General features: G+C 38.2%; 1 protein-coding gene across 1 annotated transcript; it reads left to right on the top strand.

The window, feature by feature from the left end:
• Positions 1-12,683: 12,683 nt before the first annotated feature.
• LOC142113764 (protocadherin-8-like) lies at positions 12,684-14,902 on the top strand. The gene has a single exon (XM_075193990.1). It carries the CDS (start codon positions 12,761-12,763, stop codon positions 14,900-14,902), a length of 2,142 nt encoding a protein of 713 aa, XP_075050091.1. The 5' UTR covers positions 12,684-12,760.
• Positions 14,903-16,385: the final 1,483 nt, after the last annotated feature.

Genomic DNA, 16,385 nt, shown 5'->3' with positions numbered 1-16,385 from the left:
TAAAGTTGGCAAAAGACACAGGTCCTCAAGTTCAACCTTTCATACCTTCCAACTGTGTATCTAGAGAAAGGCAAAACACAACCTCTAATGTGACAGGTGCCAATTTAGTAAACACACCTTACAGTGAGATGCCCGATATTGTGCTCCATATTCAAGATGTGGTCTTACTAGTGACTTATACATTGGTAATATGGGGCAGCACGGTGGCTAAGTGGTTAGCATTTCTGCCTTACAGCACTGGGGTCATGAGTTCAATTCCCGACCATGGCCTTATCTGTGAGGAGTTTGTATGTTCTCCTCGTGTTTGCTTGGGTTTCCTCCGGGTGCTCCGGTTTCCTCCCACACTCCAACAAAAACATACTGGTAGGTTAATTGGCTGCTAACAAATTGGCCCTAGTCTTGGTCTGTGTGTGTATTAGGGAATTTAGACTGTAAGCTCCAATGGAGCAGGGACTAATGTGAGTAAGTTCTCTGTACAGCGCTGCGGAATAAGTGGCGCTATATAAATAAATGGTGATGATGATGATGGTAATACAATGTTTGCATAAGGTGCATTTATCCCATTTTATGCATCCCTGGATTTTATTCACCAGCCAACTGTCTGGTACTGTGTGCTGCCAATCACTTCCTCTTACTGTGGCAATCAGGAGCAGAGGAGTGAAAGAGAGCATTGAGAACATATTTAATTAAGTATACACACCCCAGTTATTCCGGTACATGATGCAGGTTAGTATTATACATCCTTGTGATATATTAGTGTCAATTATGGGAAATTAAACATCTGTACAAATGTTTCTTAAAGAGCAAGTAAAGCCCACTGGGTTTACTCGCTCTTTAAGAAACATTTTTACATGTGTTCAATTTTCCATAATTAAGGAAATTATGAAAAGTAATTAATCATTTATATAAAGAACACCAAACATTGTAGGTCACTGTATAATATGGGGGGGTGACAAATACTGTTATACAGTTACAGCGTGTGTGTCCAATCAGCTTATCTGACACTCTTAGAGCCTGAGTCATGAAAGAGAGTAAGGCAAGTAAATATTCTCTGGGACATACCACGCTATACTGCAAGGGGTGCAAATTAGTTCAATATTTTGCACATAAGTTAAATACTGGCTGTTTTTTCATGTAGCACACAAATACTTGATAACTTTATTTTTACACTGAACTTTAAAGTTGATCTAGGACATGCCCTACCCCAACTATAAATCGTTCCCCACATTTTAAATTTACCTCCCCCTAAAATGCAACATGGTTTTGCCCAGGTGCAAAGTTACTCCTTTCTTATGCTTTGCTCTTTTTAATGGCTCAGGCCCAAAGCTTCATAGTTCTCCAGGAACGGACCCGTGGAGAAAAGGAGGGCGCAGAAACATGGTGGGTGGATTTGAGGATTGTTGAGAACTCCCTCTTAGGATCTTTGACATTTACTAGTATTGGGATATGATACTTTCTATTAGCATGCTATTTCAGCTGGAGTTCTCTGTTACAGCTGCGATACAAATATTACCTCAGATATCTGACAAGTGTTTCAGAAACACTATAATGTGGTCCTGCATCTCTACAATAGCCAAGGTCTTATTTACTATAAAGGTAAACTGGACGCTTGCTCTGGGAATTCACATCTCGAGGACAAGTAAAATCATACCAATTTTATTTACGTTCTTTCTGTATGAATACCTTTTTTCGGTATTTGGTTCATACCAACCAATTCCTTTTTTAAGAAGGAATGGAGGTAGTGTTAGACAGAGAGCCCCCTTTATGTGAGGTGTGGAATTACTCATTTTTGTTCCCTCCAAACACAACAAAATGTAAAGTCTAAGGGGTCTGTTTATGAAGCCCTAGAACCTGCTTTTTCCGCTTGGTTTAGGCATTTTTAAGTAAAATGTTCGTTTACTGAAAGCCTAACGCAGGAGATATCACTGACATCTCCTGCAATAGGCAAAGTACTGCATTAACCACATATTTATTACCGTATATACTCGAGTATAAGCCGACCCGAATATAAGCCGAGGCACCTAATTTTACCAAAAAAAACTGGGAAAACTTATTGACTCCAGTATAAGCCTAGGATGGGAAATTACTTGCTTTTAATTAGCTCAGGCTCCCAAAATGTCTCCAAATGTACCAAATAATCAGCAACCGTATTGGTAAGGTGTATATATATATATATATATAGTGTATATAGCGTTCACATGGGAGAGCAGATGCCACAATTTGGAAAATATTGGAGAGGATATGTTTGTCATTAATAATTACTAGATAAACTGCTCACCCCAGGTACTGCGCCCGTCTCCTATTAGGCTGACTTTAGGACAGTACACACATCCTGCATCTCTGTCTCATTGACGAGGAGCTCTGGATGTGTCCCCCTGTGTTTACTCTCCTCTGTGCCTGTTAGGGAGGGAGGGATTTTCTTCAGCACTTAACTTCCGCAGTTGAACGCATGTGCGTTCCACTAACAGGAAGTTCGGCATTCGGAACGCAAATGCCGAACTTCCTGTCAGTGGAACGCACATGCGTTTCACTGCGGAAGTTAAGAGCTGAGAGAACGGGACTCACTCGAGTATAAGCCGAGGGGGGGCTTTTTCAGCATAAAAAATGTGCTGAAAAAGTCGGCTTATACTCGAGTATATATGGTATATTAACAATAATGAGTGTGTGGTCTGGGCAATTTTATCAAGCTCTGAAAAGCTTAGCTTTTCAGAACTTGTCCCTGATGGCCAAAGATCTCTAAAGATGGAGTTATCCATTGAATCCTATGAGGAGAGCTTTGCGGTAGAGGGATCTTCAAATCCTGCACCGCAGTTAACCTGCTCTCCCCTCCGGTTACTATCGCAAAGTGACCCTAGGATGTGAAAAGCCATTTTGCGATAGTAACCAGAGTTGAAAGGTTAAGTAAAGTAATCGTCGATACAGCCACCTATCAGATGCGCTCTCCAGGGATGATTTTTTAATAAATTAATTAGCGACAGTAGATGAAAATTAACGGGGTAAACTCCTGTTAATTAATAAAGAGGCCCCTAATTACGGCCATAACTGTTTCATGGTTTGGAATAGAACCGTATCGGAAAAGGCTTCTAGAGCGACAGAACGTGTCCAAGGAGGGTTCTGGACATGAAACTGGGAGGAAGAGGAATATTTCACACTGTGTCAGCCGTATAAACATTGATGTCCTCGCCTTTATTATGGGCACCCGAATTTGTCCATCAGTTATCCTCCGTGCAGCCAAGTATCACTCATAGAGAAGGGGGAAGTCATATTTATTTCATATGTATGTACTGGTCCTTTTATCAGTTTTACATTTGGAATAAATAACAGAAGGTTCAGAGAAAACTATCCTGGATAGCCCGGGCACTCAGTTTGGGATAACTAATGCTCTATCTTAAATCTCATCTCTTTTTGCTATTGGGAAAACCAATGTTCTGTTTTTATATAATTTACTTCGACCTAGTTTTAAATTGATCCCGAATATAAAGGTTACTATTACATGTATCCTTTATCACCACTGATTGATGTCTAAATGTAACATTTTCTACAACGTCTCCAAAAGAGACTTATAGCAAACTATTATCTGGAATCACCTGGTCTATGGACACAAATCTTTAAGTAACTGTAAATAACGAGTCTGTCGCGCTGTAGGCTGTGTCTTATAAACATATATATTACCAAATCTATAGAATCTAGAAAGTGGTTGTTGTCTAGAGCTCAATAAATTTGTCTTACAATCGTCTTAATAATTAAACACCCTCTTCAGGACACGCAGCCAAACTGAGTTACATCATAAGAGGGAGACTAGAGGTTCTGATCGTTGAATGCCGATCTAGTTAAGGGATCCTACCAATGTACATAAGTTCTGTTCTTAGGTAATGCTAAAATATATCTTCTATTTGTGCATTTCTCTAAGCTCCTCTCTCACTTCAACATTTCTGTTTCCTCGCACAAACAAACCTCCATTAACTCTAGTGGCCCTGACTCTGTTCAGCCTCCACAATCGGGGTTGTTGCTGGGTACACCCTCTTCTAGATACACCTATAAGGCCATATTTCTGCATCCGGTGATGTCACTAGCTCCTAGTGAATTTATAGGCTACAGAATGTTTACTCCACCGTACGAGCGATGAGTATATTTTACTTTAATGCAACTGCTCTATGCTTTGATGTAAACTTCATATACAGCGTTTATATCATGAGTGATTCTGTTTCCCACTTTTGCACAATAGTTTAATCTTTTGATGTTCAAAACTGTCCTGCGGCTGCGAAGTCTAAAACACGGAATACAAAAGAACGGTAAACCAACAAATGCATCTCTTTGCCTTAAAAAGCTGCAGGCAAGACTGACGACGTGTATAGTATGTAGAATTGTCAGCGCTTTTGTTGTTTTTGTTTGTGTTCTGTGGAACATCTATTTTTTGTTGTGTTTTTTTCTTTAATGCATTACTATACTATGATCCAGTCTAGTGGGTACGTCACGTTGGGTAGGTCCAATTCTATCGTTCCACACATCATTTTTATCTGCAGAAAAGAATTCATGGAAGCTATTAAGTCTCTGCCTAAACATAGATAATAACTGTATATCCTCTACGCCTCAACCAGTCTATAGACAGGAGGGGGTAGAGTGTAACAAAGGACCTCAGTGCTCCAGGGCACCATTATATAAAAATATTGTCTTATTATAGGAGCTTCATGTTTGCCAATATATATAGTTGTTGTTATATAATTGCAGGAGTCCAACAGAGCTGACCTGGTCCATTTATTGTTATGTTTTGGTGAGATAATCCATAGAACCCAGAAGAATCAGGGCAAATACCACTAAATTTAACTTTCTGCTTGTGGCAACATAAAAACCATTTGCCCAGAATGCACCAATTGTCATTTACTGTCATTGATCGCTGTAACTAGAACACTCAGTCAGGTTACTGATCACACCCAGTCCGTTTAATTGTCGCAACCCCTTGGGGTAAACTCTCTAGGGTTACTGCCTTTAAAAAAAAAAAAAAAAAAACGACATAATGGGCCGGAATTAAGTCAGAACGAAACTTACGGTTGAAAAACAATCACAGAACTTGAGCGTAATTCTTGAGTTAAGTTTCCTTTTTAATCTGGGTGTAAGTACTCTCTGCCTAAATGTTACTTACTGTACGTAGACCAAAACACAGAGCAGGACACTATCAAACATATGTGCAATATAAAGGCTCATCAGAACGCATGCAAAAAAAATATTTTATAAAATAAATGAACAACTCATGATAAGTCAAGGTGCTTCTGCTAATAGTGTGGTCCTAACTCAAAACAGTGAGAGTCCATATATATATATATATATATATATATATCTTCTACTATATAAATGCCTAGTGGCGTGTGTGAAAAAAAAAAAAACCAAGCTGCCGCGCCACCTGCTGGGCAGAGTTATACACTGACCTATATATTTCTTGAAGGAGAAGTGACAGTTGGGAGTGGTTGGTGGTTGCCGGGGGTGACAGTGGGGAGTTTTTAACACCTTAAGTAGCTTGATGAAGGATGTGGCGATGAAGATGAAGGATGATGTGATGGAGAAAAATGATGAGATAGTGACATGTGGACAAAACCACGTTAAAAAAGGGCGCTTGCATCGGGAAGTAACGCTCTTCCCCTGAGGAGGCCTGGGCTAGGCACAAATGCATGACAAGAACCTTTTTAACACCTTAAGTAGCTTGATTTGACTAGAATGCATGAGTATCATGCACGGGTTAACTTGTGTATATATATATACCCTTCAAATCACAAGCAAGTGTGGTGTATCAGTCTAAAGTGAGGGGCCTAGTGTCCCAGACACACATGCACACAAAACAATCGAACTTTCAGATCACAAATTGCAGTTTCTCTCAGGAGTCACCTGACCTCCTCCCCAGGTATTGAGAGAATGAATGAACTGTCTAGCAGCCTTTTAGCAGTACCTCATCATGTGCAATTCCTTATTACTAGCAGTTTGCTGGCTTGTTGGAAAACCCGAAATGGGTCTTAAATAAAACCACAAATCACACTGCCCAGAAAATAAGAGCTTCTGAAGCACTAAAAATAGTAATGCAACCATTTCTGTTCTTCATTTTACTCACATAGGGCCTGATTCAACAAAGCACGTATACGCCTGTATCGTACGCAAAATCACTCTGCGCACACCCAGATCCGGACCGCACGCCAGTAAACACAGCCATGTCCATTCTGTCTTCACATGCAACGTACATTTACTACAGCCTATGATTTCGGGAAGGGACTGGGGCAGGGACGGAGCGTTTGGCCGTAGTCAATGTACAGTAAGGGCATGCCAAACTCAACCACACGCAGCCACGTCCGAATCAAGCTATGAGCATCACAAAGTTACTTGTTTTTCTGCCGTTTCTCTTGCTCCAGCTACAGGACTAGTCTAAGTCCTGATCAGTAGTGGTGACAGGCTCCTATGCATGCTATAACATGTGTTTGCAATCACCAGCAACTGTAATAATGTATTTTATGCTCAGTAGACAACATCTTAATAAATGTATTTCATGGAGGAATTTTTTTATTTTATTTTTAAAACAAAACTTTTTTTTATTAGTATCTGTTTTATCATTAACGCCTATATTATTAACAGGTGACATTAATTCATTTTTTTTTTATTTCTGTGCATTCTTTTGAGAATGTATAATTCATCAGTGCACGTATCTTCAGATCTGTGCCTTGTTGAAGTACGCAGAGCTGATTTAAACGCTTTTTTTTTTTTTTTTAAACAAACGCACATTGTGCACATGATGCGTACTCTGATGAATCAGGTTCAAAGATTATTTGCGTGTAATACATCCTTTACTTCCTTCAGCATTAATGTTGATTTCCTATGTTCTTTATGGGGCAGATTCTATTCCTTTACTACGGGAATAGCTGCATTTTTACCCTTACTACGGTCATTTCAACACTGAATTTTGCTTGCAGCTCCGTGAGCGAAGGATATGCATTAAGATAACGTAGTCTTAAAATACCACCTACTTTATTATAATAATATATTTTGACAAAACTGTGCCAATTCCACATGTTACTTTATAGAATACCAATATCTGTAGTATAGAAGCTTAAACATGAAGTTTGACATCTTAAACTTTGCTTTTGGGATATTTTGCATTTTACATGATCCGCTCATTCTCCCCCAGAAGTCACTACCTTATACCCACTGGAAAACGTTTCTTAGTTCCTCACGGCAATTCACAGCATTATATTCTGTACCCAAACGCTGCGTCTGGTTTCTCCCTTTCCTGAAGCATCAGCGTTCTCTGCCCAGAACACTCGTGTACTAAATGTTACCGGGGATCAGTCACACATGTCATATAAAGTCAAAGGACAGGAGAAGGAGACAGTTGTTTGAGACAAGGTGAGTTTGGGGTGGGAATAGGAGAACGACAGAGAAAAGTGAAGGACAAATTATTATAAAGTTTAGCGGCCAACATCCCTCCATCCTCACCATGAATTAAACTTGTAATGAGTCTTTTGTCTGTATGTATAAGAATTATGGTCTAAATAACATTCACCTACATGCACAAACATACACCTACACATATATACACACAGGTCTGTACTATGATTGCCTGTAAACACTATCTGCTTTAATGACTTTTTATAATAAAGGTAGGACTAATTATTGAAGTTCAAAGGCTTTGCTTTATTGAACTCTAAAACGTCAGATAACTGCATCTGGCTATGTACTATAGAGTAAAAGTATCATGCTATTGTAATATAATTTCATTATTCAAACTGTGCTTTAAGAATTGATTTAACAATACACTTACAATATACAGACTAATTTAAACCTACAGATATACATAGGGAACATTATTTCTTAAATAGGAGCAAGGATTCCTAAATAGAGGGTACATTTAGGACTTCATTTAGAGTCGGACGCATAGTCCGTTTAAGAAGTGTAGGAGTGGGAGTGTGCCGCAGCTTGGTAGGGTATTACGAGTGGCAAGCAACCCCAGTTGCGTCCCACTCTTAATACCCTATCGAGCGGCGAGCAGTTCCTGCAGCTACCTAACCTTTGCACCACATAATTTCTGCCGCACAACTTTGGCCTTGTTTTGATGTGTGTTGCGTCTGCGCCTCACTGCGACTAGGATTTATTTACATGGTCACGCCTTCACAATTACGCGTTCCGCCCATTCTCTCGTAGTGAGCCACAAGTTGTCGCAAATGTTAATTGCGTCCAAGATACAGGCGGATATGGTGCTTTCTGTACATGCGTGATAGTATTTTTTTGTTGGATGCACCAAAAACGGACTTTGCATCCAACTGTAAATGAGGTCCTTATTGTACAATTCTATGGGCTATTGATACATACTGTATTGCACTATATTGATTATCTTTGCTTTTACCTTATGTAATATTTGCAAAACTATTATTTGTTTATCCGTAATAAAGGTCTGTTATTTAAAATATTTGGCACCTTATTATTATTATTACCTTTTATGTATACATCAATAAATTTTAAATCGTATTACCTTTTTTATTGCTAACAGGTTTGACGGTACTTGTTTCTTTTTGTACTATTTATTATAATTGCATATAACCCTTTAGCAACAGCCTCTGTGTATAATATATGTGATATATATATATATATATATATATATATATATGTTTAGTGCTATAATTATTATTATTATTATTATTACTATTATTAATATTATTATTAATAATAATAATAATAATAATAATATATCTGCTGTTTTTATAGTAAATACTTCTTGTATTTTTTTCCAAGACATTTTTTTTAAATACTTGTGTCCCGTGAACACTCACTCCACACCCATTCAGGTGTTATACCTGCTCACACTTCACACGGGCCGTGATACTCATTCACCCATGTGAAAGGGTCGTTATACTTATATGCTGTGACAAGTGGTCAAAGTGGAAATTTAGAAGTGGCGATATGGAAAATGTAAGTGAATGAACATAGTTACAATCTAATAGTTTTACAATCAAAGCTGTTGCAGAAGTAGCGGTATGTAAGACCATCAGCCCATTGCAGCTGCAACTATGTACTTGTACTATCATGTAAAGCTGCTAATTTGCCTATCATTATACATTTTATCTATATTATGGATATTTGATCATGTATTCAAATTTCAAAAAATTTTAAGTGCATATTCAACTTTTTCTCTTTTTGGTATATAGGACTAATTTGCGTATTTCCACTGCTGTGTATGCCTACAAGGGCTTAAGAACAGTGTTCAAAAACACCCATGTAACACCAGCCTTACAGTTTGGGATAGAGGAGGTAGAACACGCAATTAATGACAACAAATGTATACATCACCCTAAAGGCGCATGGTATTACCAACTGATTGCTGTAGAAATTGCAAAACCAAATTCAGAGATTTAGAGCAGATGATTGCCAGCACCAACCCTTGGAGCACATCCACATGAGCAGAATACTCACTTTGGGACTGAGGCAGAATGGGACATATGCCGTATCTTGTGTGAAATCACTCTGCACATGCCCACAGTGGGCGCACACATAAGCACCCATGCAGGTTTACGCTATTCTTGCATTTTAATGTAGGTCAAATGCAGTAAAGGCGTTTTTACATAAATGCAGAACTAGAAGACCTGTAGAAATATGTATATACGTCTGTAAGGAGGTGTATTTTATGCGCCTGCTACAAGGCATGTACATTACACGCTAATGATGATGACTTATTGTTTACCAGGTACATATGCATGGCATGGGGAACAATAGATGACTTATCAGTTGTATTTAACCGGTGGAATATTCACAATATATTTAATTTAGAAAACAATGCAAGTTTCCTGCTTCTGTTGATCAGTCCTATAGTTGGTGCTACAAGAGTAAATAATAGTTGCATGATTAAAATTGCATGCAACTAATAGCACTGGAGAAAACAGTGCTAATGATAACAAAAGCTTGGTCACATGCAGTGTCAGAACTACTGCTGGAGCAGTATGCTGTTCCATCTACTACACATGCTCCTGCTCACCTCCTCTGAGCATGTCCAGGGACCAGCGCATGCACAATAAAACCCTGTTTAGGCTTATAGTAACAGAACTGAAAGCATACACATGGCTTATTTACATATGTACCGTTCTTCTGCGCAGTCCCTCATATATGTCTCTTTAGGGTCTGAAGATTGAGTGTCACACACCTGGTCACATGCATATAGAGTTGGATTGAGAGAGGCAAGGTGTGTGCAGGCGAGGAAATGTACAATAGGGGCATCTTCAAGTAAATGTAAACAATGTAGACCTGGACGCAGACGCAGCAACTCCTATCAGGGACATTTGTAGCTCTACCCCTGGTGTAAGCTGCAAACTAATAATGATGACGATTACTTGAGATGTGTCCCACTCAGCATACTATGTAGAATGTGTCTTTTTTTCGGATGCAATTTACTCTTGCAACTCTACGCTACATGAGGCCCCTTATCCACAACATCTCATACATGTCCTTCTAAATAATAGGATTTAATTGTATACAACACCCTGTTTAAATATGCAACCTCTGTTAAAATATTACTAGCAAACTATACAGTAAACATAAAATAAAAAGTTAAATGCAAAATAAATTGATAAATAAATTAATTATAATATGTCTGAACATAATAAACTACAATTTAACTGATCCATTTGCTGTATCTGTGTGTATACGTACTAAACGGGCCGGCGATAGCAAATGTACTTTTTTATTATGAATTACTCCACTATAAAATAAAGTATTACCACTATAGAGGGAGTATTCCAACAGCCAGTATACTTAAACACTCTAAAGAAAATTAAATAGTAAAGGAGCACACAAAATATATGCAAATATTTTATTTGATTACATGATTATAAATCTTCATCATCATCATCATCATCATCAGCTATTTATATAGTACCACTAGTTCCACAGTGCTGTACAGAGAACACACTCACATCAGTCCCTTCCCCATTGAAGCTTACAGTCTAAATTCCCTAACATACACACCGACAGACAGAGAGACTAGGGGCAATTTGATACCAGCCAATTAACTTACCAGTATGTTTTTGGAGTAAATGCAAGACAATAACGTAATTCTCAAGTTTGAAAACAATTGTAAGATAAAATGTGGGGCTAGGTAATTCATCAATTCTGACACTAATATGTAAATATTGATACCAATAAATAGTGAAATATAAATTCAGAAGGATATAACAAATCTTACTGGAAAATTGACCTACTAATAATTGCCAAATCAATTATTAGGCAAACATCATTATATACAAAATCATGATTAGATATTACACAATAAACATTTATTACCATATAGCACTTAAATCACATGATAATCAGAAAATGAATGCAATAAAGATATTCAGTTTATTGTTATAAATATAAAATGTATCATATATTAATTCTATTAAACTTGGTGACATTTAAATATTCATTCATAACCAGTTTAATCCACACACAATCTTGATTATAGAAATCAATTTTCACATAATTAACAATCATATATGTCATATATTAGTTATCTATATCGTTAAAAATCCCAGCCTGATCCCAACACGTGTTTCGCATTTAGTTCTCTCAGGAGATAAGAGTAAGCTAAGTCTGTTTACATAGTATGCAAAATATGTAATGATGCAATCTACTTTATCTAGTGGGGAAAACGCTGCCTGGAGGGAGTGATCTAGATAATTAATTAATGTAGGAGCTTCTATAAATGACCTTGATAAAGATAACACAATAAATACAACTTTATACAATTATATTATGTTATTAAAAATATCGTAAGTATGGGGGGCACAGAGTGGCACAAAGGCATTGCATTGTTTCACATATCACTGGGGCCATGGGCTCAATTTCAATCAGGAAACTATTTGTGTGTAATGTATATGTTCTCCCTGTGTAAATGTTAGAAAAACTTACTGGTAGGTTAATTGAATTTTTGAAAAAAGTGCATTTGTGTGTTTGGAAATGTAAAATTTGAGCTCTAACGGTGCTATACAAATAAGGACTAATAACATTACATATATGAGTTATACATTCATAATTCTTTAGTGTGCAGTGTATGTTAACTATTATATAAAATACAGATAAATTATATTAAAATAAAATAGTAAGTGATTATTATAACATTGTATATGTGTGTTGTGTGTTTATATAAATATAAGTGTATTTGTGCATTTATAACTGAAAAAATTACATACAAAAAACTGAAATAGAGCTTGTTTTTTATTTTATAGCGCTATAGACAAAGTACATAACTGTGATTTAAACATTGATTATTTTTTCAGTAACATTATTTACAATCAAACGCAACCTTAATTTAATCACGTTTCATTGCATAGGTTTATTCAGTTTCCTATGCGTTCTTTTTCATTTGACATTTTCAGACTACTTGTATTCTAGGAGAACATGGGTTTGTTGAGATGTCACAAAATATAACTGTATATTAGTTGGCCTCCAACTGAGATCTCTGTTAATGACAACCTCATTTGCTCAGCCTCAGTGACCATTTGTCTTGGAGACAAGAGCCTGGTGAAGGAGGGGGTTAATTTGCATAACCTTGAGCATATAACCTGAGGAAAGAGATGGGGACAGGCAGTTATCCACACTCTCCAGTCCTGAACATAGGAGCCACTTAACAGGATTGTGCTGAGTGATTTCACAGCTGGTGGGCTTCGTTGATGCTACTTTTTTTCCTTTGCAGGATACACCACTAAGACTTTTAACTTTGCTGTTTAAATAGGTGTAAATCCTAAAAGAAGGACTGAAAATGCTGAACCTTTTAAGATTCCTTCCAGTACTTTTGCTGGGTGTGATGTCTTCACTTTCTTTTGGAGAAATTGCTCATTACTACATCTATGAGGAAGAAGCCCCAGGAACAGTAATTGCAGTTTTGTCAGAGCACTCTATGTTTAACTCCACAGACAGACCTGCAAGCAATTTCCACCTCATGAAACAGTTTAACAGCTCCCTTGTACATATCCAGGAGAGTGATGGACAGCTGAGTATTGTGGAGAGGATAGACCGAGAACATATATGCAAGCAGTCTCTAAACTGTATCCTGGCACTGGACGTGGTCAGTTTTTCCAAGGGTCAGCTAAAGCTGATTAATGTGAAATTGGAGGTAAGAGACATTAATGATAACAGACCTCACTTCACCAGCTCTGAGATACATGTGAATATATCTGAAAATTCACCAGTGGGTACCAGGATTCCTTTACAAATAGCAATTGATGAAGATATTGGAACAAATTCTATAATGAACTATGAAATCTCAGCTAATAGTCAATTCAGTATTGATGTGCAGACCAGAGCAGATGGGGTAAAATATACAGATTTGGTACTCATGAAAGAGCTGGATAGAGAAAGTCAGTCTGCATACTCCTTAGAATTAGTGGCTATGGATGGAGGAAGTCCATCACTTTCTGGCAGTGCAGTGGTTAATGTTCGTGTCCTGGACTTTAATGATAACAGCCCAGTTTTTGAGAAAAGTGCTGTCACAGTGGACATAATGGAGGATGCTCCTGTAGGATACCTACTAATGGACCTGAATGCAGCCGACCCTGATGAAGGGGCAAATGGAGAAATTATTTATAGCTTCAGCCCTCAAGTCTCTCCAGAGGTATGTCAGCTCTTTAATATCAATCCCAAATCAGGCAGTGTAATTCTTGCAGGTAAAGTTGATTATGAAACTAAACAAACCTATGAATTTGATGTACAAGCGCAGGATTTGAGTTCTAACCCCTTAACAGCTACCTGTAAAATAACTGTTCATGTCATAGATGTAAATGATAATGCCCCAGCTATAACCATCACCCCCCTGACTTCTGTGAACAAGGGAATAGCCTACATAACTGAGACAACTGCTAAAGACAGCTTTGTAGCACTGATCAGCACCTCAGATAGAGACTCTGGTCCAAATGGCCAAGTTCAGTGCACACTCTATGGGCACCAGCATTTCAAGCTGCAGCAAGCCTATGAGGACAGCTTCATGATAGTCACTACCTCACCTCTAGATCGGGAAAGGATAGTAGAATACAACCTGACACTGGTGGCTGAGGATCTAGGATTTTCTTCACTGAAAACAATAAAGCAGTATACTATCAGGGTAAGTGATGAAAATGACAATGCTCCTGTATTTACAAAGCAAATATATGAAGTGTCTGTTCTGGAAAATAATTCTGCTGGGGCTTACATCACTACTGTGATTGCAAAAGACCCTGATTTTGGACTCAATGCCAAAATATCTTACCGACTGGTTGATGCAAAAGTAATGGGACAGTCCTTGACTACATTTGTTGCTATTAATCCAGAGTCAGGTGTACTACGTGCTGTGAGATCTTTGGATTATGAAAAGATTAAACAACTAGACCTTGAAGTAGAGGCTGCTGACAATGGTGTTCCACAACTTTCAACTCGTACACAGATAAAAATCAAAATAATTGATGAAAATGACAATGCACCTGTAATAACATTTCCCTTGCTGGATAATGGCTTCACTGAAATTATGCTGCCAATCAATGCTCCACAAAATTATCTAGTTTCACAGATTACAGGCGTAGATAATGACGAAGGGCTGAATGCCCAACTATTTTACTCTATAGTACAAGACACCCAGAGACTTTTTGCTATAAACAGAGTGACCGGTGAATTATCATTAACCAGAAAAATGGATGCTTTGCAAGTTAAAGACTTGAGTATTGTAGTTGCAATCCATGACAGGGGAAGGCCTTCCTTGCATTGCAATGCTACTATAAAATTCACTCTCACGGACTCACTTCCATCCAGTGTAGAGATTGTTATTATGCAATCATCTGCAGAAGAACAGCAGCAGAAGGATCTGTCCATAATATTCATTGCAGTGTTATCAGGGGGCTGTTTGGTTTGTAGGTACTGGATTCTTGTTGGTTAAGAATGTTGTCTGCTAGTTCTCCTTCCTGCATTTTACTTAGTTTTGAAATGAAATTGCTAGTTTGGTCATACATTAATTTTTTGTATGTGTGGGAGTCAGATAGGCATCTTCTAGCTTCCTCTATATATTTGATTATGTCCATAATGACTACATACATCCTCTTTTATTTGCTGGTGTTATTATTTTTTCATTGTCTTTTTTGAAGACATTTAGAGCCTGATTCAGAATGAGATATTTGGAACTGCGCAAACTCAGAAAGTAAACTTACACAACTGTGGATATTCAGACTTGCAACTGTTTGTCACTTACGGCTGCTTATGCTTAAAGAGGCATGATGGGGGATGGAAGGGGTGTTCTAACGTAGGCAATGTACTGGAAAGAAAATGGTTTTATTTGCGGGTGATCAAGGTCAGGTGGAAGTAGCGGATGATGAGATTTGTGAATGATTCGTTCAACTATAGATTAGGATTGCCAAGCATGTTGTCGCAATTATATTTATATATAAAAAAAATTCTCATCAGGAACTTATTCCTGCTGTATTAGCAATTGCATTACCAACATATATAATAACAGGTTTTTGTACATATTTGCAAATTGTTTGTGGGGTGTCTCTGTAGTCAAGCGGGCGCAACTGCTACTCATTCAGACCTAAACGTATCTATAACTGTGAATATGGCATACATACACATACACTTGCGTGCTACTTTTTCAATTGCAAGTTACACTTACGCTTTTGTTCCACCCTTCGTGTTTTGATTAGCATTCTTCATTGGTTAAGTTCATACTTGCCAACTTTCCCTCGTTGGCTTCAGGGAGTTCCCGGGCGAGGTGGGCTTGCGGGGGCTAGGGCTTGATGATTCACATCATTTTGGCACTGCCCCCTAATGGATTGTCACACCTTTGGCCAATTACAGCAGGGGGCGGGGCTAAGATGACATGCCATTTGAGTCCTTAAGCCCCACCCCCGCCACTTATCTATTGCGGGGGTGGGAACCGGGAGGTTGCCTTGCTCTCAGGGAGCCTGGGAGGTCTCCCAGAAATGCGGGAGTCTACCAGACATTCCAGGAGAGTAGGCAACTATGCGTTAAAGAAAAGCAGCTAGAGACTGAATCTCTAGAGACTGAAGTGTCTTTTACATTTCTGTTTCTATTACTGAAGTCATGTTGTCTTACCTGTCAGTCTTTAATTAAATCTTGGTCTCAATGAAAATGGCCACCTCCATAGCCATCAATACATGGACATAGGATACAATTTCTTAACTGTGTCATCATGCCACAGATAGCAAGGCCAACCACGTCTTGTACTGGCTCAGCATCAGGGAGAATGCCAGGTTCTTCAAGGAGTGAGGGAGATCACCCCTGTTTCAGGGAGTCTCCCTGACATTCAGGGAGAGTTGGCAAGTATGGTTAAGTTGGATTTGCTATGTGATGTCTTTCTATTATATAGATGTTCTAAGATTTTTTTACAAATTTAAAATTGTGCT

Source organism: Mixophyes fleayi, unplaced genomic scaffold (genome assembly GCF_038048845.1).
Source record: "Mixophyes fleayi isolate aMixFle1 unplaced genomic scaffold, aMixFle1.hap1 Scaffold_116, whole genome shotgun sequence".
Lineage (NCBI taxonomy): Eukaryota > Metazoa > Chordata > Amphibia > Anura > Limnodynastidae > Mixophyes > Mixophyes fleayi.
Note: the sequence above shows the minus strand (reverse complement) of the source record. Positions and strands in the feature narration are given on the sequence as shown.